The sequence below is a fragment of the Vulpes vulpes genome, chromosome 13 (genome assembly GCF_048418805.1).
Source record: "Vulpes vulpes isolate BD-2025 chromosome 13, VulVul3, whole genome shotgun sequence".
Taxonomy (NCBI): domain Eukaryota; kingdom Metazoa; phylum Chordata; class Mammalia; order Carnivora; family Canidae; genus Vulpes; species Vulpes vulpes.
In genome coordinates this window covers 33,262,077-33,282,928 of record NC_132792.1, presented here as the reverse complement: position 1 = coordinate 33,282,928, position 20,852 = coordinate 33,262,077, and the positions used below count along the sequence as shown (strand labels likewise).

Here is a 20,852-nt window from a genome sequence, read left to right as displayed (position 1 = left end):
TCGAAAAGTGCATAATTAGTATTATACATAAGTTTTAAAGGATGTAGCTTCCCTGCCTCCGCCCATTATAATAGAATGTACAGGCAGACAAACTGTCAAAGCGCATTAAGAAATTAAGCTAATTTTATCACTTGGAGATAAATATCAAGCATGCTATATTGTATTTTCTCAAAATTCTTTTGTCCCCTCTCCCTCCTGTACATCTTACATATATTTTTGAAGCCAACAATGCTCTTTTCAGTAGAATACTACTTCTAATTCCACTACCACCTGTTTGAACAAATAATAGTTAAAATCTTTTGAGCACTTACCAGGCACTCACAGTTTTACCATTTTATAAATGGGAAAATATGCCATAGGTGTCAGGGGATTTGTCTGCATCAAGATCCAGGTCTGTCAGATACTCCCAAACACCCACCTGCGTCACCCACACTGCTATGCTATCTCCTCCATGTATTGAGATTTTTTTTTTCCCATGTCATTAAATGTTTGAAAATGATTTATATAATGGCTATAATAGGAAATTCTTGCAATTGTAAAAGCAGTTAGGTTCATTAAAATCACTTACTTTCCTACCAAGCAACACTTTAATTACATGTCTATTCAATGTAATAGGACATAGTTCATTCTGTAACAGACATAGTCCAAGAATCCTAAAAATAAAAACAGGGAAATATATTTAAATTTGAAAATAATTCTAAAACACATAAACCCCACACATACATACATAATATATACACAAGTATTTTGAGAAATTTTCTACAACCTCATTTCTAATCAATATGAAGAACATATATTCATTTTAAAAACGAATGTTTTAGAAAAGTCTCAAACTGAAAATTTTTAAAAATTCAAATATAAGATTAGAGTTATTTTACCTGCCAATGTTTCTGAAACAATTCAACCTTGCTTCTGTGTTTTTGCCAGGCCTTGGAGTATAAAATCCTCTCTTTCCAGGTTGGTAAAACAAAGGGGCATTATCATCACCATCGTCTGTATCATCTAAATCCATATCTACAACACTTCGACTAGAGCCATGACGCTTCCGGTTTTCCTAATAAAAGATCATCAAATTAAGTCTCAAGATTGATTTTATTTTTTTAAGTTTTTATTTATTTATTTGAGAGAGCATGTGCATACATAAGGGTGGGGGAGGGAGAGGGAGATGTAGCCTCCATGTATACCACAGGGCTCAACTCAGGACCCTGAGATCATAACCTGAGCTGAAATCAAGACTTGGACTCTTAACCAACCAAGCCACCCAGGCATCCCCAACCCAAGATTGATTTTAAAAACAAAATATTTGAACTAGTTGTCTAAAATCATTCAAAGCGAAGTCAGGTAGGCAAAGCAACATTTATATTTAAGTGTAAATAAACTTTTAAATTGATCCTTTCAGAACTGTGATATATAAAGCTCATGCCTATTAAATCTTTAATTTCTCTGTCCATTTAAAATCGCTAATGAAACTGGTAGCTTCTTTCACCCTAATTCCTTAAAGATTTTTGATGGATATAGAATTCTGGATTGACAATTTTTGAAACATTTTAAGAATGAAAGATCCACAAACTGAATTTAAATAAATTAATTAATTTAGGGGGAAAAGAATGAATGATCCACTGCCTTCTGGCCAGTACCTTTCTGATAAAAAATCCAGTCTTTCAAACCACTGGTTCTCTATATGTAAGGCACTGTTCTTTGGCTGGTTAGTTTTATAGCAATTCAATTATATATAAACATAGTTTTCTTTCACTTTATCCTATTTAGGGTTCACGGACCACCTTGAATCTATAAAATCTATGTCTTATACCAAATTTGGGAAGTTTTCAGCTGCTGTTTCTTCAAATATTTTCCTGTAGCAGTCTCTCCTCTTCAATGACATGGATGTCTGATCTTTTGATATGGTCCCACAGATTCCTGAACTTGTTTTGTTCAAAATCTTCTCTCTGTTCTTCAGAGTGGACAATTTCTATCTTTAAACTGACACTTTCCTATCACCTTTATTCTACTAATAACCCATCTACTGAATTTTTTTCTTTTAGATGTACTTTTAATTCTAAACTTTTCCCTTGGCTCTCTTTGAAAGTTTCTATTTCTCTGCTATGAGCCTCTTTCGGTTCACTAGTGCTTAACTTTATCTCATGTTCTAGGAGATAAAAACACCTCTATCTCACAGAATAGGAGATAAAAGTCTTTGATAATCCCAACAAGTAGGTCATCTTAAGTTAGCACCTACTGGTTCTTTTACCAGGAGAACTAAGTCTTTTCTGGTTCTTTGTATGTTGAATAATTTTGGGGTGTATCCTAGCCATTTGAATATTAAGTTGTAAAACTCTGAGTCTTGTTAAAATGAAAGAGAGAAGGTTGATGTTTTGGGGTTCTGTAGGCAATCAACCTGGTTAGATTCAGATTGGAAGTGTCATTATCTGTGTGCAGTAGTTCTGATAACAAATTTTCAAAGCCTTTTATTATATTTTTTGGGTCTGCCCTGCATATGCACCATTGGGATTATTGTTTATACTAGAGTTTAGTTCTCAAAGCCTTTTCTATCTTCCAGCTAAAATGGGAGTAAAAGGGACCAACGTTACTCTCCTGCCTGAAACAATGCCATACCAGGCATTTTTCAATTTGACTTCCCTCTATATTATGTGTGCTATCATCTACTTTTCAGAATCCTCAGGCAGTTCTTTTTCACGTTTTGTTTAGTTTTTAGTTTTAATCAGTGAACAGAGAAGATTATACCAGGTCTGCTCCACCATGGTTGGCAATAAAGTTCTTAGCTTAAGAATGAAATAGGTCAATGTGCTAAAAAAGCCTTCCTTACTGCTGCCCCATGTTCTCTGCAGCTTTGGCACTCATTTCTTTCTTGAGGAATAAGCCCTAAGAAATTCATGACATCTCTAAATTAAAGCTTAATTCAGGCTGTGCTAAACTGGAGTTCCAATTATTAGCACATGTACAAAACATCTCTTACCTGTACCTTTTCTGAGGAGTCTAATAATCCAAGATCCAAGATACTATCAGCTCCATTTTCCCTAAAAACAAACCAAAAACCTTTCACATTCCAGATAAAAGAGACTTCTACAATTTAGTGTAGAGAAACATGCATTTGAATTTATAAATATATTTTTAAAAATATTCAGGACACTTATTAGGCAGTGCAATTATAGGAAAAGAGAAATCAGTATTATATACACAAAAAAACATTAGATGCTACGTGTGTGATTCAAGATAATAAGCTAAGGGCTACCTGATTTAAGACAAATATAAATGCAGTCTTCACAGGGGGACTAAAAGCTCAAGCTCACATTGTAATAAAAGAACAAAAAAATGCTGGGATTCCTGGGTGGCTCAGCGGTTAAGTGCCTGCCTTCAGCCCAGGGCATGATCCTGGAGACCCAGGATCAAATCCCACGTCAGGCTCACTGCATGGAGCCTGCTTCTCCCTCTGCCTATGTCTCTGCCTCTCTCTCTCTCTCTCTCACACACATGAATAAATAAATAAAATCTTTAAAAAAAAAAAAAACAAACGAAAAAATGCTCAGAAGGCAGTAACCAAAAAAAAAAAAAAAAAAAAAAAAAAAGAAGGCAGTCACCATAGGAATCAAATTCTTTAGTCTGTTTAATTTTTCTAGAATATGAATAAATTCACTGTTCACTTTATATAGCCAGCTGAAAGGAATCAATATCATGTCAACAGAAAATTACTTGCAGTCAACAGAAAATACTACTAAAATTAGCAACCTTACATAAAAAAATCTTTTTATCAAAATGCACATTCCTCATAAGTTCTATCGGGGTGCTGATTACTTCCAGAGACAGGAAAAGGAATGAAGAAACAGTACATTAAAATCCTGAGAAGAAAAATGGTAATTACTACCAAAGAAACTAAACTTCCAGCAATAGTCTTTTGGCTTGGACCATTCAAAGGCTATGAAACAGGCTGTTAAGTTTCAGTGCTTTAGCCTACCCACTTATCCATTTCTAGGATTCTATCCAATCTAGGTTCCTTGTACAAAATCATGACTAGGAAGAAAAGACAGAAATTTACATCTAAAGCTTCAAACTGAGTATTTAGCCTTACAATAGAAGGCACAGAATAAGTTTGGCATATTTTCCTGATGTCACTTTTACTTGTCACCTCGGGAAAAGAATTTAACTATTAGGTATTTTTAGTTTTAACGTAAAACAAATCTATTACACAACAGAAAGCAAAAACTTGCATGGATTTTTAAGATAAATAAGGAGATCTAAAAGAAATTTCATGCTTATGGCAAGAACTCAGGGACTATACCCTGATTCCTTGAAGAAGCTAGCCTCTGCCATTAGGGTTATTCTGGTAGAGAATTTGGTATGTACTTTTTACAAGTAATTTTTAAGTATCAGGTATAAAAGATTTTTAGAACCTATGTTACTGCTAAAATTCTAACTTTGCAACACATGTGAAACTCAACCATCTCATGGTTTTTAAGCCATCTCTTAAAAAAACATTTAATTATTGTGTACCTTATAGTATAAATTTTAAGGTATGGCAGCACCTCCATCCTAAAAATAAAGTATTTAATGTTTAAACTGAAATGCCTCCCCAATTATACACATTACCGTCCATGTGCTATAATAAGTTCCATGGCTTCATCCACTCTTGCTCTCAGAGAATCTTCACTTGCTAGAAGGAGAAGCAGCTGAGCTGGGGATAATTCCAAAAGCATGCCAGTAATTTTACTTGCAAACGCCTGAAAACAATGAACAAATGTTACTTGCACCTACACTGTGAAACCTCTCGTCTAAATAAACAGTCTTTTATCTAAAAAAGAAAAAAAAAAAAAGAAGAAGAAGAAGAAAAGGAAGAAAATGTAAGACATATGGATAACGAAAAGATTTCTGAACCAGTAAGGTACTTTATTAAACTGGAAGCTTAATTATAGAGAACTCTGGTATCTTATTAAAGCTAGTTTAATAAAAAATAAAAAATAAAGCTAGTGTAAAGTTTCTATGACAAGCCTTTTAACATTTCTGCTATCCATGAGTAAACACGCAAATACTCGGTTTCCATTTTTCCCCCCTCAGACCAGAAACATTTCTTACATGTAGGATAGAAGAAAAGAAAGGGAGGGAAGAAGTGGAAGAGAGAAAAGAAAGATACCTACATTTAAGACTAAGGATTTGCTGAAAGAACTATGATTGGTTTTATTTTCTCTTTTTGAAATACATTCACGTATAAAGGAAAACAAATACATTTATGTATAAAGGAAAACAAACACAACCAGTTTGTTAAAAATCTTCTAGCAATACTTAACAGCAATCAAGTATATTATTTGTAATATATTTTAGCTACAGCTTATTAACTAAAAAGTCTACTTCAATGTACAAGTCTGTAACAATTTATACAAATAAAGATACAACTTAAATGCACAGCTAATTCTTTAGCACACAAGAAATTTATTAGGTAGAATGCCAACTTAGCCATAGGTAGAAAAAACAAACCTCAAGCTACCCTCCAGCAAATTTTACTGCTTTCCCTCTTAACCTTCCTTTTTACCAGTCCTCAACCACATGGCTTGCCAGTAGCTAACATTTTTACAATGCCAACTTTAATTCAAAAACAAAAATGGCACAGTCAGTTAAAAGGTAGGTAAGTGCACCATACATACCGGTTGCATTGCTTGTACACGGGGATAAAGTCTCTCTCCAAGTGCCTGACGGTGTGCTGGCAGAGGATCAGGATCATCACTGGGATTCCCTTCAGAGGCTGGTCTGAAGGGCCTAGTGTCAATGGAAAGCTGTCTTCTAAAGTCTCTGAAAGACCAACAAAGCTCTTTGAATTTCATGCCCATTGTAATGCCTAACAGATGATGGTTGGGAAATAAAGATCTTCTAGATGTTGCTACTTAAAAATCTATAATAAATTTGCAATGCATAATTCAATTTGACTTTAAGGGAACAGGACCATAAAATATCAGAAATCAAGAATCCATCCACATTTCCTGGAAATTTTAGTTGAAAGTAAAATGCCACCCACCCTAACAGGAAAAAAATTAAGAGGCTTAAGTATAACACAACTGCCAGAAATAAAATTTAAGACAATTTTGGAAAAAATATTAGATTACATAATTTCAATTGACCCAGGGTTTTTAAAGCAGAACATTTTAATAATAGTCTAGTTGCTATTCATATACCCAAATATTAAAACTTTTTCTAAAAATAGTCCATAATTGAGACGCTCTCATTACAGGCCTACTTCCAATTTCATTCAAAAAGGTGGTTATTCAGTAAAAGATACAAAATGATCTCACCTATCTCGATCTCTTCGAGAACCTGCTCGCAAGCCACTACTCCTCCTCATTTCCCTTTCTCTCTCCCTTTCCCGATCCCTCTCTCCTCTGTTCCTTAATCTCTGCATTAAACCTGGAAGAAAATATGAAACACTTTGTTCAGATAAATGGAAATGCAACTACCTTAACTTTGAAAGTCCATGTGAGGACATGAGACAAATATAAGAACATGACAGATGAAGATTATCTCCCTAAGCATCTATGTGAGTACCTTTCTCTGATTCTCCCCCTGGTTTTGAAGGTTGAGGGTAATCGTATAGAATGTACTTGGCATGTAATAGATGTTGACTCAGTATTTAATGAATTATGTCAGTTGTGAAATAATATGTAGCAACTGGGGCTGTTAATTTCACCATAAATAATGCGGAGATTTCTTATGTGGTTAGAGTCCTATCTATTTTCTTTGTTCTTAGTTTTGAGTATTTTTTTTTAATTTTTAATTTTTTTTTTTTAAATTTATTTATGATAGTCACAGAGAGAGAGAGAGGCAGAGACACAGGCGGAGGGAGAAGCAGACTCCATGCACCGGGAGCCTGATGTGGGACTCGATCCCGGGTCTCCAGGATCGCGCCCTGGGCCAAAGGCAGGCGCCAAACCGCTGCGCCACCCAGGGATCCCTTAGTTTTGAGTATTAAGCATTACAAGACCTCTAAAACATTTTAGCTATTGTTATCTTCAAACCCTTGAGCAAAATAAGCCAGAGTATGGTTTCCTAAAAAGAATGCAGAAAAGTTATTTCTGAAATGTTAGGACTTTCCAGGTTCCCTCATTCACATTTGCCAATTTCTTTTTATTTTAAGACTACAGAAAGTGATAAAACTGATGATGAAAGGCTGGAGTACTCCACACATCTTTTCATCCTCAATCCTTCCTAAAGCTCATTCAGCCTCTATGGTGGCAGCTTACCGAACCCCAATACAGTATCATTACAGCCTAGGTAAAATACAGGATTTTCTTAATAATTCCCTCTCCTTAAATTATCCATCTACAAGATGACAATCTTCTGCCCCCACCTTACATGAATCCTCAGTTATAACCTCCTTACGGCATTTATAATTTTCATAGATTTTTTTATTTTGAAAATTAGGTAAGAATCCTAATACCTAAGTGCTGGTCCTCAAGGAGGTAGAGCTTGTACCCCAGATGTTAATTTAGAAAATCTTATTACCCAAAAAACCAGTGTCTTGCTAAAGTATCAGTGAGGTAACTTAGTCAACCAATCTACATTTGGTTGTAAGCTCCCTATCTCATTGGGGACTAGTAGCAACTCTGCAAACATACTCTGAATAGCACTGCTGCTCCAGAGGATAGTATTTTTTTTTAAGTATCTGTGCTAATTAGATACAGGGATGGTGGGGAGTGCCTGGGTGGCACAGTGGTTGAGCATCTGCCTTTGGCTCAGGGCATGATCCTGGGCTCCGTGGATCAAGTCCTCCCTGCAGGGAGCCTGCTTCTCCCTCTGCCTATGTTTCTGCCTCTCTCTCTCTCTCTCTCTCTATTTCTCATGAATAAATAAATAAAATCTTAAAAAAATAAATACAGGGGTGGTGGAAATACTGTTCTGCACTCAATACATTTTTCTATTACCATAGAATTTACAACTTCCCACTCCCCAAACATGTAACAATTGAAATGACAAACTCACCAATACAATCACATCTATGAAAATAAATATGGCATTAAAAGAGCAAAGTGTTAAACTGTTGGTTAGAGTAGTTTAAACAAGATTAAATCATTAATCTAGAATAAAATTGTATAAAAATGTCAATGTACACTAAAGTTCTCCTACTATAAATACTTATAATTGTTTTGATGAAACAAAAATTTGTTTTTAGTACTTACTTGTATGAGTGCCTTTGTTGGCATTTTGGATACAATCTAAATTTGGCAGTTTTTCATTTGACAAAAACGCTTGTGCAATGGCTGTATAAAAACTTCGTGCTACACCACTGCCCTCTCCTGGCTCATCCTTAAATGTGACTTTTACTCTATGTACAGCCATTGGTGTAGTAGCACATCTTCGACCAAAGTGATTGTTAAGCTGCCTCATGGTCTGCTGAATAAGAAGATCTCGATCCCGATCAACCTATTAAAATACACCCAGAAAGTAGCAAAGTTCAACGTTAGAAACCACCTTAAAATTTTCCTATATAAAATCTTAAACTAATTTTAGTTTTTCATTTAAAGTCAGGAGTGTATAAAGTTGTGGGTTTTTTTTGTTTTTGTTTTGTTTTTCAGAGAGAAAGTGAGTGTGGGGGCGAGGGGGCACAGAGGGAGAGGGAGAGAGAAAATCATAGGGAGGCTCTGCATGGGGCTCAATCTTACTACCTGAGCTCAGTGGGGAAAGTCTCCTTCTCCCTCTTCTCCCCCTCCCCTCACTCCTTTCTTTCTTTCTCAAAATCTTTTTTTTTTTTTTAAGTCTATTGGAAAACAGCAATTTGTTCAATTTTGGAATATACTAGGATAATTCTAAGTAAATTAAAAGTGTGTTTTGTTTAAAACAAACCAAACACACACAAAAAAAGAGCAAATACTAGAAAACATGGGATATTCCTCTGGTGACAGAAAACCACAAGCAAAGCAAAAGAAAAATGACAAGCTGGGGAAAACGATTGGTGAATGTATCCTACTACAGACAAAGATATGTATTTATGAATAATATACATAGCACCATAAGATACTGTGCTTTTAAAAAATCTAGAAAATTGAGGAAAAAATTTAAAATGCACAAGACATACCAGAGTTCATAGAAAAAGTAATATCCTTAAATATATGAAACAATGTTTATCTTTGCTCATAGTAAAAGAAATGCAAATTAAAATTTCACAAGATGCCATTTCTTACCTATCAGATTGGCAAAAATCTAAATATTTGACAGACTGCTGGCAGGACTACAGAGGCATCTCATATTAATGTTACAAACACAAAAATACATAACCATTGTGCAGAAATATTTTCCAAAATTATATATGCATATGCCCTTTGCCCCATGTCTAGGTTCTATGTCTAAGAATCTATCTTAAAGACTACACACGCTAGCCTAAAAAGAAAAACAGGGACCACTATTTGTAACAGCAAAAGATTCAAAGAAATAAATCCTAATGTCTATGAGTAGGAGACTGGCTAAAAAAAAAAACACCCCTGTGATACAACCATAAAATGCAGTACTAAGAAAAAGCAGCTGTAAAAGGAAGGCAGAACATTGCTCTATCTTACCTCTGGGATATACTGTTAACTAGGAAAAACAAGATGGAGTAAAATGTATAGCACACTCAGGGTCAGGAGTAGGGGAAGGAAGAGAGATGGGTAATGAATACATACGCACACATGCAAGATTACATTTTTCTTTAAAAGGAAGGAAGACCATTTAAAAACAACAAAACCCTGAAGGGGAGAAGTGGAGGATGGTAAAAAAGAAACAGAAACTAGGTTTCCCTAAATAAACTTTCTTCTATAGAGTTGGCCTGGCACTATTGTAGATATTTTACATTAAGTACAAAACTGAACCCGAAAAAGGAGAGATAGCTATCCCAAAAAATTGAAAGCAAAATGAAAGAAAAGGCTTGGTTTTATGCAGCAAAACCACACAAAGAAAAAATTATTTCAAGTGACTTTGAAACAAAGCAATTTGTATAATCTCTAATTGGATAAGCTCTAAGAACAAAAAACTGCAAATAAATCTTAAGCTATTTTCGATAATTATCTTGGGGGTGGTAGTGTTGATGTGATTCTAAGACTGCAGTGTATATGCTATAATATAAAAAGCAAAAGAGTAATTTTCTTAGTGTTGGGAAGTTGGATTTTTGGTTCAGAAGAAAGGAGATACAGACTAAGAGGTAGAAATAAAGCAATTCTGTGATTCTATATCTTGAATTTGAATTGGAAATAGCAAGTATGCATTTATAATGTGTTTTTTTTTTTAAAGGAAAATTTCCTAGCTTTATCCATTGAAGAGACCTAGAAACTATGACCAACCTACTAGGCAGTGAATAACTCTACAACCTAGATTATAATCTTGAAATAACAGCCTATATTATAATCTTGAAATACTTTTTCCTACTAAAAGGAACCAGGCTTTTTAAAGAAATGGTTGATTTAAGGTCTGTGACAGGAAATACACAACATGAGACCTACCAAAAAGTAAAGACGTTATCAATGTTATCGAAATCCTGTCCAAAGGGCCGATGAGCCAAAGGACTCCCACTAGCCAAAAACAATCTGAGCATCAATGGAATATACTAACCTTAATGGAATGAAGGACATCTAAAACATTAAAAAAACAAACAAAAAACAACAACAACAACAAAAAAACACTGAAATAATTCATTGATCATGAGAGGATGTTAGGAAACCAACTGCCAGAAATAACCACTACTCTAAATATGGTGATTGCCATATAGTAAATTTTTAACTACATAAAACATACCCTTAAGCGAAATTGTTATTTTTGTTTTTAAACTTCATATAAACAGCACACTATATGTATAGTATAAGAAAATCTAAATACCTTTACCTCTAGTGATAAATCTCTTGACTGCTGGTTCCTCAGTTTTTCCATTTCTCTACGGAATTTTGATTCTTTTACCTCAAAACCACCCAATTCGGTTAGGATCTTTAAAAAAAAGAATGCATGACAGAATTATTCTCTGACATATGTTCTTATCTGGCAGAACAGAATTAAAAGTGCTCAAAATACATACTGATCCAGGTTCTGCTCCAACATCTTCCATGAATACCCTGCCGAATAGTTCCAAAGAAAGGCGCCAACGTCCTAACAGCATATCATGGGAAATAACCATTCCCATGAAGCTACACTGTGGCCTGCAAGAGGTTTAAGGGAGAGTTGGGAGTAATTTAACCAACTATAAAAATTACCTGATTTTTGGTCAATGACAGTAATTTTCTTGGTCTTTTCATATTCTGAAGTCGTAAGTACTTCAAACCACATCCTAACAGAATTTTTATATAACTACTCATGCCTCACAGAACTAATTTTTACTCCATTATCCCTCTGTCCTTTATATAAAGATACATCTCCTAGCTGCTACCTTCATCTTCAATTTTACCTCTTCTCCTTTAAGTCCATCATCCCTCCTCTCCAATTCAAACTTTCACAACAGACCAGAATTTCCACTGTGTTACATATTTATTTCCATGTCAGTGACATGTAAGTCCAATTCAACACAGGAAAACTGAATATGGCCTCCACAATTCAATGACACTGCCTCTTGCATTCTTTGAACAGTACCATTTCCCTACTGCACAAACTTGAAACAAATTCTAATGTTTCTTTCCCCTGTTCCTCCAGAGCGATTAAGTCCTTCAAAATTTCTCTTTCCATAATTTCCTATCCATCCCCAAAGGCAATATTTTATTTCAGCCCCTTTTTTCCACTAACCTGAACTCGCAGGAGCTTTTCTAACTTGTCTCCCTACCTCTAAATCTTCTCTCCTTCAATCTGTTTGCCTCTACACATTCTAACCATCTCAGCTCGAGCCATATAGTCTGAAAAGCTTGTGCCACCCCAGTCCAAAATTCTTCCTTGCCTTTTGATTGTTGGACTGTATATGTAAAATGTATAGTTTCCTAAACTCCCTTAACTCCTAACCAAAAATAATTATCTGACATTCTGTAACCAAAAACCAGATACTCAACAAATCATTTGGTGATTAGCCATACTGAGACATAGTATACACTAGCAAATTTTTATTGGGAAAGCAAAGAACCTACCTCTTACAAGATGATAATAACCAACTGTAAACTTGGCAAAGGAGCCCAAGAAAGTGAGAGTCACAAACCTAGAAAGCTCTTTCTAATCATTCACATGTTTCTCTTTGTTGAGCTGCTGCTAACATGTCTATAATTGGCAATTTGACATGGACATATACTAACATTAAAAAACATAGTCTTAGGGATCCCTGGGTGGCGCAGCGGTTTGGCGCCTGCCTTTGGCCCAGGGCGCGATCCTGGAGAACCGGGATCGAATCCCACGTCAGGCTCCCGGTGCATGGAGCCTGCTTCTCTCCCTCTGCCTATGTCTCTGCCTCTCTCTCTCCGTGACTATAATAAATAAATAAAAAAATTAAAAAAAAAAAAAAAACAAACAATTTCTTTGAGCATACATTTAAAAAAACAAAACAAAACAAAAAAAAACACATAGTCTTAGAATTTCCTCAATAAAGTAAAAGGAAAATTAGAATGCCAATCATGGCTATATTGTCACTCCAAAAATCCAGAAAAATCACATATTTAAATATCTGATTATAAATCAGGAAAGCACAGAAATAAGGTAACATTTAAGTCTATTATTTACATATAAATGAAATAAAATTATAAAATTCCTAAATAAAAATTCTTACAAGAATTGTACTACCCATAAAGTAATGCAACAGAAAAAATATCCCCACTCAGCAAATACCTGAAAGATGTAAGAGGTGGCCCTTCACTTTCAGTCAGCCCTATTTCTGCTAGTAAACTGCTTTTCAATTGTGCAGCAAGATCATGAGCAGATGGCCCTGGTTTTGAACTTTCAACTTCTTCTGGCACCACATTCTGTTCTTCTCCTTCCTTTTTTTGTCGATTTTGCATGTTCATTACATTTTTCAAATTGGCAGCATAAGACATTTTAGTTGGAAGAACCTATGAATTTTTACATATAAAAGTCATACATTAAAAAAAAAAAACAAACAAACTCAACCCTACTAGATTTCCTTTCCAACTTAGTAATATTCCACAGGAATCACATGGAAGTTAAGTAATTCTTCTCTGGCACTTCAACTACAAAGATGCAGCTGACTACCCATGAAAATGCACTAATGGAATTCCAGTGCATTTATCACAGCAGCCTCAGAGAACTTTTAAAGGAGTCTCTATAATATGTGATTACTCAAATGTTCTATGTATTTCAAATGTTCTATGTATTTTCAATATTATATCACTTAGATAATAAAATTCTGCTCTTAAACATGTTATTACATTTTCATTGGAGAAGCAGTATGGACTGTATAATTTTAGGCTCTCAAATCAGACTTTAATCTAAAAACTAGATCTGCTACTTAACTAGTTAACAACAGACTTTCCCACAAGAAATTTATGTAATCTCTGCAAGCCTCAGTTTTTTTACCCATAAAATCAGGATAAAAATACTTTCTATCCAATATGGTAATAAAGATTGAGAACATGCCTAGTAGATATAATTATTCAAGAAGTCATTATTAGTATTACCTTATTCATTCTACAGTTAAAAAGTTTTTCAAGCCAATACTATATATGCTCACACATTAATACATGTATATACATTACACACATCAAGATTTAATTTTGAGTAGCTTCAACTCTGTGAAATAGGCAAAACACATAACAAAACTGCCATTTTATAGATGAAGTCACCTGACATAAAACAAGTTAGTCTCAAAGCAGGCTTAGTGACACTGACAGAAGTATGAAATTATGTGGAAATCTGTCATAAGGCAGGAAGTTCTAATACTTCCATTATTTGAGACAATACAATATTTTGGATTAATGCATTTCTAAGACTCTAGATACTAGGACAAGTTCTCATTCACAAATACTACATTGTGAAGATTTTTACTGTCTTACCTCAAGGCAGTTTCTATCCACTGTAACCTCCATTAAACATTTCCCACTACTGGCAGATGAAGAATAAAGACCCTGACTTGGACGGCCAAAAAGATCCTCCTTTCTAGCGTTTGGCTGGAATTTTAACAGAAATATTCCAGTTATACTGTATAGTTAAAAAAAATAATAAAGTCACTTAAAAAAGAAATCTTGTAAGACTGACTAGTTTATTTAAATCACCTGCAACAGATGTGGCTGATCAGCCAAGGGGATGGCTTCAGCCAGAGGCACTTCAAATGGATTTGGGGGTATACATCCAAGGAACGTCATGGAATCTGAGCGTCGGAAAAATGGATGGTTTTGACCAGTTTCTGCAGGAAGAGAGTCATCATCCTTATCATTCAAAGTGGCACCTACACATAAAGAGATAAAGTGGTTTTTAGAAAATATTAATTACTAGGGAAGGAAAAGCATCTTAATCTGCTCAGTCCAAAATTCCTTTTTCCTCTTCATGAAATTTTAATGCCACTCAAAAACTAAAAATAAGTTAAACTGTCCAAAATTTTGGTAATATTTTTAGGAGATAATTCAAAATATTAGTTTGGTTACAATGGCAAATTCTATTATGTATACGTTAACACAACAATACAGACTTATTTTAAAAAGTATTAGCAGTAACAAATCTTGTTCCATTTTTGTATTGGACAAACATTTCCCGTATCTTTCTCTTTCTCTAGGGATTCAGACCTGAATACAGCTAGCTTCTGAAGCATATTTAGGCTCACTGATGACTCTAAGAGAAGACGGTCAGGAGCTGAGATTTGAGCATTTGCTTACTACTAAGTTCTGCTTTCTCTACAAGACAGAAATGTCTGGACATCTCATTCATCTCAACAGTAAGCATAAGAACACCATCCTCCCCTTAATGGAATAAAACTTTGGACAGTGCTTACAGTATGCTGTGAAAATAATGAGCTACAACTGGATTTTCAGACTACAGGAGTGAAGTCAGTTGTCTTCCCCTGGGCTGAATAGAAGTACTAGCTGTTAATAAGAAATAGACAAGAGACTGGGCTATCTGACCCCACACTTTATAAATTGTTTTAAATTCCACTTGAAATAAGAGCTAAGAAACTACAGAGACTGCAGAAGATTCCAAAATAATTCTTGACTTTGAAATATTTTTTTATTGCACTGTTAAGAGTTTTGATATTTGGGAGTTATAACTGGAATTTCTCATTTTCTTGACTAAACCTATTTTGCATCAGTATTAATAAGGTTCTACTAAGACTTTCAAAAATAAAGGTAAACATAAAACTAAAACACAAGGGATACAAAGATAAAATAGCAAAGATACCAACTGTTGAAAAGTTCGTAACATTTCTTTAATTCATCCTTATTTATGAAGCAAATAATTCAAGGATGTATAAGGAAAAATGGACAGAAAATGCAAGAAATGGGACATAGAGAAGAAAAGAGAAATTCCCACCCAGACAGAAAATAATGAAGTTAAAAAGCTTGAAGGGGAAATACTGAGGCAGCCATTTCTTGAAGTAGATTAGCAGATTTTCTGTACACTAACTTTGATTGGTGTCATCATCATTTTCATGTTCTGAATCTTCATTATCAATACCCAGTTCCAAGAGTTCTCGCGTCCTTTAAAAAGACAAGTGAGTCATTTTACATAAAATATGGAGCAAAGGTGATGGGAATTATAAGAAAAAAAAAAAAAAACCACTGAAAAAGTCAGTTTTCATATCTAGCCAGTTTCAAACATTGTGATCAAGTTTTAGACTCTGGGAATGGTAGACTGGACAGCCAAATGTACTACAATTATAAAACAGGCTCAAAGAAAGCAAAAGAGAATCACATTAACAAACAGTGAATACTTATACAAAATAGAAAACATGATAAACTACATCAAGCATAAAGCTTAATTAGATTCTTAGGTTTCCTTTTTTCTTAAGATTTTATTCATTCATTCATTCATTCATTCATTCATTCATTCGAGACACAGAGAGAGAGAGAGAGAGAGAGAGAGAGAGAGAGAGAGAGAGGCAGAGAAATAGGCAGAGGGAGAAGCAGGCTCCATACAGGGAGCCCGACGTGGACTTGGTCCCAGGTCTCCAGTATCATGCCTTGGGTTAAAGGCAGCACTAAACCGCTGAGCCACCAGGGATGCCCAGGTTTCCTGTTTTAAATAAGGAGTAGCTATGGAGACTCAAGCCCTCTTTCCCACATGAAATGTTCCTGTACTATTTCTCTTTTGAAGCGCTGTTCTCCTCACTCCAAAAATCGGACAATATACTAATAGAGACCACACTGAGAAATTAAGCATTTCCTAAACCAACCTCATGGCAAGTACAGATACCTTTTGCGTTCCAGCTGAGGTGTATCCAATGTTGTCTGCTGATTCATTGCTTTAATCCAATATATGAGGGCTTGAAAAACATACGCCACATGCTTCAGTGAGCAAACATCCAAAACCGGAAGAACATCAGAATGCTCATCATTATGAGACCGCATTAAGGACAGAGCATAATTTAGGAAGTCCCCTCGGGCAGACATCATTCCTTGACGGGCGCTAAGCAATGTGGCACGTCTGTAGGAGGAAAAAGAAATGAAAATGTTTTTAAAAACGACACAAATGTTAAACTGACCACTACCATAAATATGTAAAATTAGGAACTGAGAGTATCCATAAATCAAAATTCATTACCCCTGTGACTGTTTTAGAGATATAACCATCGTGCATAATTTGATCTGTACTTTTTTCTTAAAGATTTATTTGAGAGAGCATGTGGGCAGAGTGGGGGCAGAAGGAGGGAGAGGGAGAAGAAGAGAGGAAGAGAGGGAAAGGGAGAAGAAGAGAGGAAGAGAGGGGGAGAGAGAGAGAGAGAGAGAGAGAGAGAGAGAGAGAGAGAGAGAGAGAGAATCCAAGCAGACTTCCTGCTGAGGACAGAGCCCAATGCAGGACATGATTTCACTACCCTGAGATCATAACCTGAGCCAAAATTAAGAGTCAGACACTAAACCAACTGAGCCACTCAGGTGTTCCACTGTCCTGTGCTTTAAACCAAGAAAGGAATTCCAGTGTCCTTTGGAATGGGAAAAGGAACTTCTTCCCTAAAGACAATGGTTCTCAAACTTTAGTGTCTTATCAAAATCTAGGTCTGGGGTAGGGCTCCAAATTTTGTATTTCTAACAGGCTTCTAGGAGATGCTGCTATTCTAGAGATCACACATTGAGAACTACTGCCGATCCCGACACCCAAAACACAAGCAACAAGAAAACACACATAGCATTAGACTTTATCAAAATTAAAAACTTACATCCTTAAACGGACATCATCCAGAAAATGAAAACACACATGGATTGGACAAAATTTCTACAAGTCCTATATCTGATAAGGAACTTATATTCAGAAAATATAAGTAACTCATACAACTCAATAACAAAGAAAATTGATTAAAAACTGGGCAAAGAATTTTAAACAGATATTTCCCCAAAGAAGATACACAAATGACCAATAAGCCAATGAAATGATGTTCATCATTCAGGCATTAGGGAAATATAAATCAAAATCACACTGAGGGACACCTGGGTGGCTCGCAGTTGAGCATCTGCCTTTAGCTCAGGGCATGATCCCAGGGTCCAGGGATTAATTCTTGCATCAGGCTCCTTGCAGGGAGCCTGCTTCTCCCTCTGCCTATGGCTCTGCCTCTCTCTTTGTCTCTCATGAATAAAGAAACAAAATCTTAAAAAAAAAAAAAAAAAACACCCACAATGAGAGGGGTGTCATCAGGCTCCCTGCTTGGCAGAGAGTCTGCTTCTCCCTCTGTCCATGCTCACTCGCTAGCTCTCTCTCAAATAAATAAAATTTTGAAAAAAATTCCTAGTTCTGAAAAGTTACTTTATCTTAACTGAACAGAAAGAAAACAAATACAGGGACACCTGGGTGGCTCAGAAGGTTAAACATCTGACTCTCAATTTCAGCTGAGGCCATGATCTCAGGGTCATTAAGATCAAGCCTCCTTCACCTCCCCAGGCTTGGTGCTACCCAGGGAGTCACTGAGGGGGTCTGCTTGAAAATCCTCTCCCATTGCCTCCCTCCCTCAACTCATACATTCTCTCACATGTGCTCACTCTCTAAACAAGTAAAATCTTTAAAAAAAAAAAAAAGAAAGAAAGAAAAAAGAAAAACATACAGAAATATAGTTTGAATATAATTCAGCAGACTGTGTGACACAGAAAAAGAAATTTGACTTGAGGGAATCAAAGAGCAGCTTTGCTAACTGCACACTTCCTCTTCCCAAGTACAACATGCATTCATATTCAATCATAGTCAAAATTAAGTCTTCCCATGAATATATGCCTTTCAATGGAGAAAGGGGGAAAGCCTGAGAGGGATAATGACACAAGGATGTAGATGAACTACTTCAAAATTGAGCTGTATTTAGCATCAGATTCCTGCAATTTGAATGAATTTTTAAAAATAGCTTGGATTATAACTAACTTATTTTGCTTCAACTACACAATTGAAAAAAAAAGGTAATACAGGACACCTCGGTGGCTCAGTGGTTGAGCATCTGCCTTCGCTCAGGGTGTAATCCTGGAGTCCCGGGATTGAGTCCCACACTGGGCTCCCTGCAGGAAGCCTGCTTCCCCCTCTGCCTGTCTCTGCCTAGGTCTCTGCCTCTGTCTCTGTGTGTCTCATGGATAAATAAATAAAATGTTAAAAAAAAAAAAAAAAAGAAGTAGTAATATAAGGCAGTTCCCTCCTTCAAAACAGAATGAGGTCTTATGTAACAGCAGTCAAAAAGATCGTAACTTTTTAGGACCTAAGGGTTCTGTCTAAATATACAAGCATACATGAAGAACTTCATACCGTCTGCCTTCAAGGGTTCGTAAACTAGCTTCTTCTCGTGCAGTCATCCTCTCTCTTCGAGCTGAATTCTGAGAGGCGTGAAGAGGATGATTTGGATGTCCCGGATCGCCAGCAGATGCTAATGCAGAACCATAACGTAATTGAGCTTCAGTAGAATCCATAATACTGACCATCCAGTTCCAAGTGGGAATAAGCTTTTCTTCTACATAGTTCTATGAAGACCAAACTAAAATAGTTAAAACTATCCAAATAAAGTTAAATGTGATATAGTAGTATGATGTAAACATTTAAATACTTGTAACATTAATTCCCATTATATTGGGATTCTCATAATTGACAGCCAAAAAATTTATTTGAATGAGTAACTTTTCAATGTTTTCGTACCTGTAAGTTTACTGCATCTTGGTAAGTCAATTTCACAGCTGCTGGAATCTGGGAGTACACTAGGTGATTATACTTAGGAATAAGGCCCATCAAGTCCGAGATCTGTCTGATAACAATGCTGTAAGCCCTGGCTAAACTGCTTGCAGATGTTAAGTAACTGCTGGCATTGCTAGCTTCCAAAGCAGCTGCCGCAGCTGCAGCACTCGTGCTGATGGTACCACTCCGGCGTAAATTTGAAGGATCAATATAAATCAAACCCGCTGAACTTGCTATAAGAAAAAAGGACAACCACAAGTTGTCAGATGCTAATTGTGTTTCTCTAGCACTATACATATTTAAGTAAACTAAAAGATCAATTGCACTGGCAAATGCGGCAGTGGAACAAAAAACTTTTTCTTAAACCACACTAAATGAGACAGGGCAATGATGAGGGGGGACAAGAATTACCATAATGTTCTCAACCAGAGGCAATTTTGCTACTGCCCCTGCCCCAAAGTGGGGACATTTAGCAATGTCTACAGACATTTTTGGTTGTCACAAGGAGGGGTAGGGGTAGTATTGCTACTGGCATCTGGGTGCACAGAGGTCAAGGATGCTGCTAAACATCCTACAGTGCACAATCACAAATAAAGGATTATTCAACCCAAAGCAGCAATGGTGCAGGGACTGAGAAACCTTGATATAAGCATAAGTATCTAAACTCGACAAAACAATTTAGAACTATTATGAAACCACTTAATTTGTTGAGATGAACAGACATAATTTTAAAAACCTGTTTAAGCACTTTTAAGAATACCAAGTTTTCAGACTTGCCTGCTGGCGTGGATGTGCTGGAAGGGGCTGTACTGGTTGCCCGCTGATGTTGGGTGTTACGGACAGCCCACTGCATGGACCGGGGAGCTTGAGCAGCACCATTGGCATGGGAGCTATTTGTGGTTCTCTCTAATGGCTCATCAAGCATAAAAGTCTCCTGTTCTATGTCATCACTCTGACTACTGCTGCTATCAGAATCACTGGAGTCATTTGATTGAGAATCATCTTCAGAAAAGAAGGCAGGAACACTGCTTGCACCTAAATTTTTTATTTTTAAAACCGAAACCACTGTCAGTTTGTTGATATTTAAAAATACAGTGTACTCCCTCATTCAGGAAAATATACATATGTTAAACAGAATGCCAAGACATAGTCAATAATCCACAAAACCCATTATTAAAATAGTTTAGTTACAAAACAATTCTTTTCAATGAACCTTAAAATTAATTCAGTATTTAAAAAATCAGAAAAGAAAAAAGTCATTAAAATATGTCCTCACTAACATCCACAGGGAAAAAGGATGAAGTTTTAAAGACTTAGCCACCCTTGTGCAAATCATAAGGAGTACAGTTAAACAAATTCATGTTGAATATATACATAGCTTTAGTACAGGCAAGAAAGCTGGATAAGGATAAAGCAACATACCTGCTTCAGAGCCAGCAGTTGCTGCAGTGACAACACTTCTACGCCCACTAGCATTATCTTGGTTGCTATGGTTACTTTCGCTGTCACTTTCTGTTTCAGCCGCTGCTAACAAATCCAGCTCCATGTCACTCCCTAGAAAACATATTTAAATAATAAGGGGGGGAAAGTACAAACTCACTGTGGAGTAAGACAGGGTCTGAAAAGCAGGATAT

At 36.0% G+C, this 20,852-nt stretch overlaps 1 protein-coding gene across 5 annotated transcripts in view; it reads right to left on the bottom strand.

Annotated features, from left to right (window-relative positions):
* The window catches only part of UBR5 (ubiquitin protein ligase E3 component n-recognin 5), a 136,744-nt gene that overhangs the window by 8,547 nt on the left and 107,345 nt on the right, over positions 1–20,852 (bottom strand). For all 5 annotated transcript variants that reach the window (XM_072734125.1, XM_072734121.1, XM_072734122.1 and 2 more), the window contains 18 exons: positions 20,641–20,772; positions 19,996–20,253; positions 19,183–19,451; positions 18,799–19,010; positions 16,282–16,512; positions 15,493–15,566; positions 14,151–14,323; positions 13,932–14,045; positions 12,751–12,971; positions 11,033–11,153; positions 10,846–10,944; positions 8,175–8,418; positions 6,294–6,405; positions 5,652–5,796; positions 4,603–4,733; positions 2,975–3,035; positions 879–1,054; positions 569–653 (listed from right to left, as the gene is read on the bottom strand). In XM_072734125.1, the coding sequence (XP_072590226.1) occupies positions 569–653; positions 879–1,054; positions 2,975–3,035; positions 4,603–4,733; positions 5,652–5,796; positions 6,294–6,405; positions 8,175–8,418; positions 10,846–10,944; positions 11,033–11,153; positions 12,751–12,971; positions 13,932–14,045; positions 14,151–14,323; positions 15,493–15,566; positions 16,282–16,512; positions 18,799–19,010; positions 19,183–19,451; positions 19,996–20,253; positions 20,641–20,772 (2,858 nt within the window). The remainder of the gene's footprint in view (positions 1–568; positions 654–878; positions 1,055–2,974; positions 3,036–4,602; positions 4,734–5,651; positions 5,797–6,293; positions 6,406–8,174; positions 8,419–10,845; positions 10,945–11,032; positions 11,154–12,750; positions 12,972–13,931; positions 14,046–14,150; positions 14,324–15,492; positions 15,567–16,281; positions 16,513–18,798; positions 19,011–19,182; positions 19,452–19,995; positions 20,254–20,640; positions 20,773–20,852) is intronic.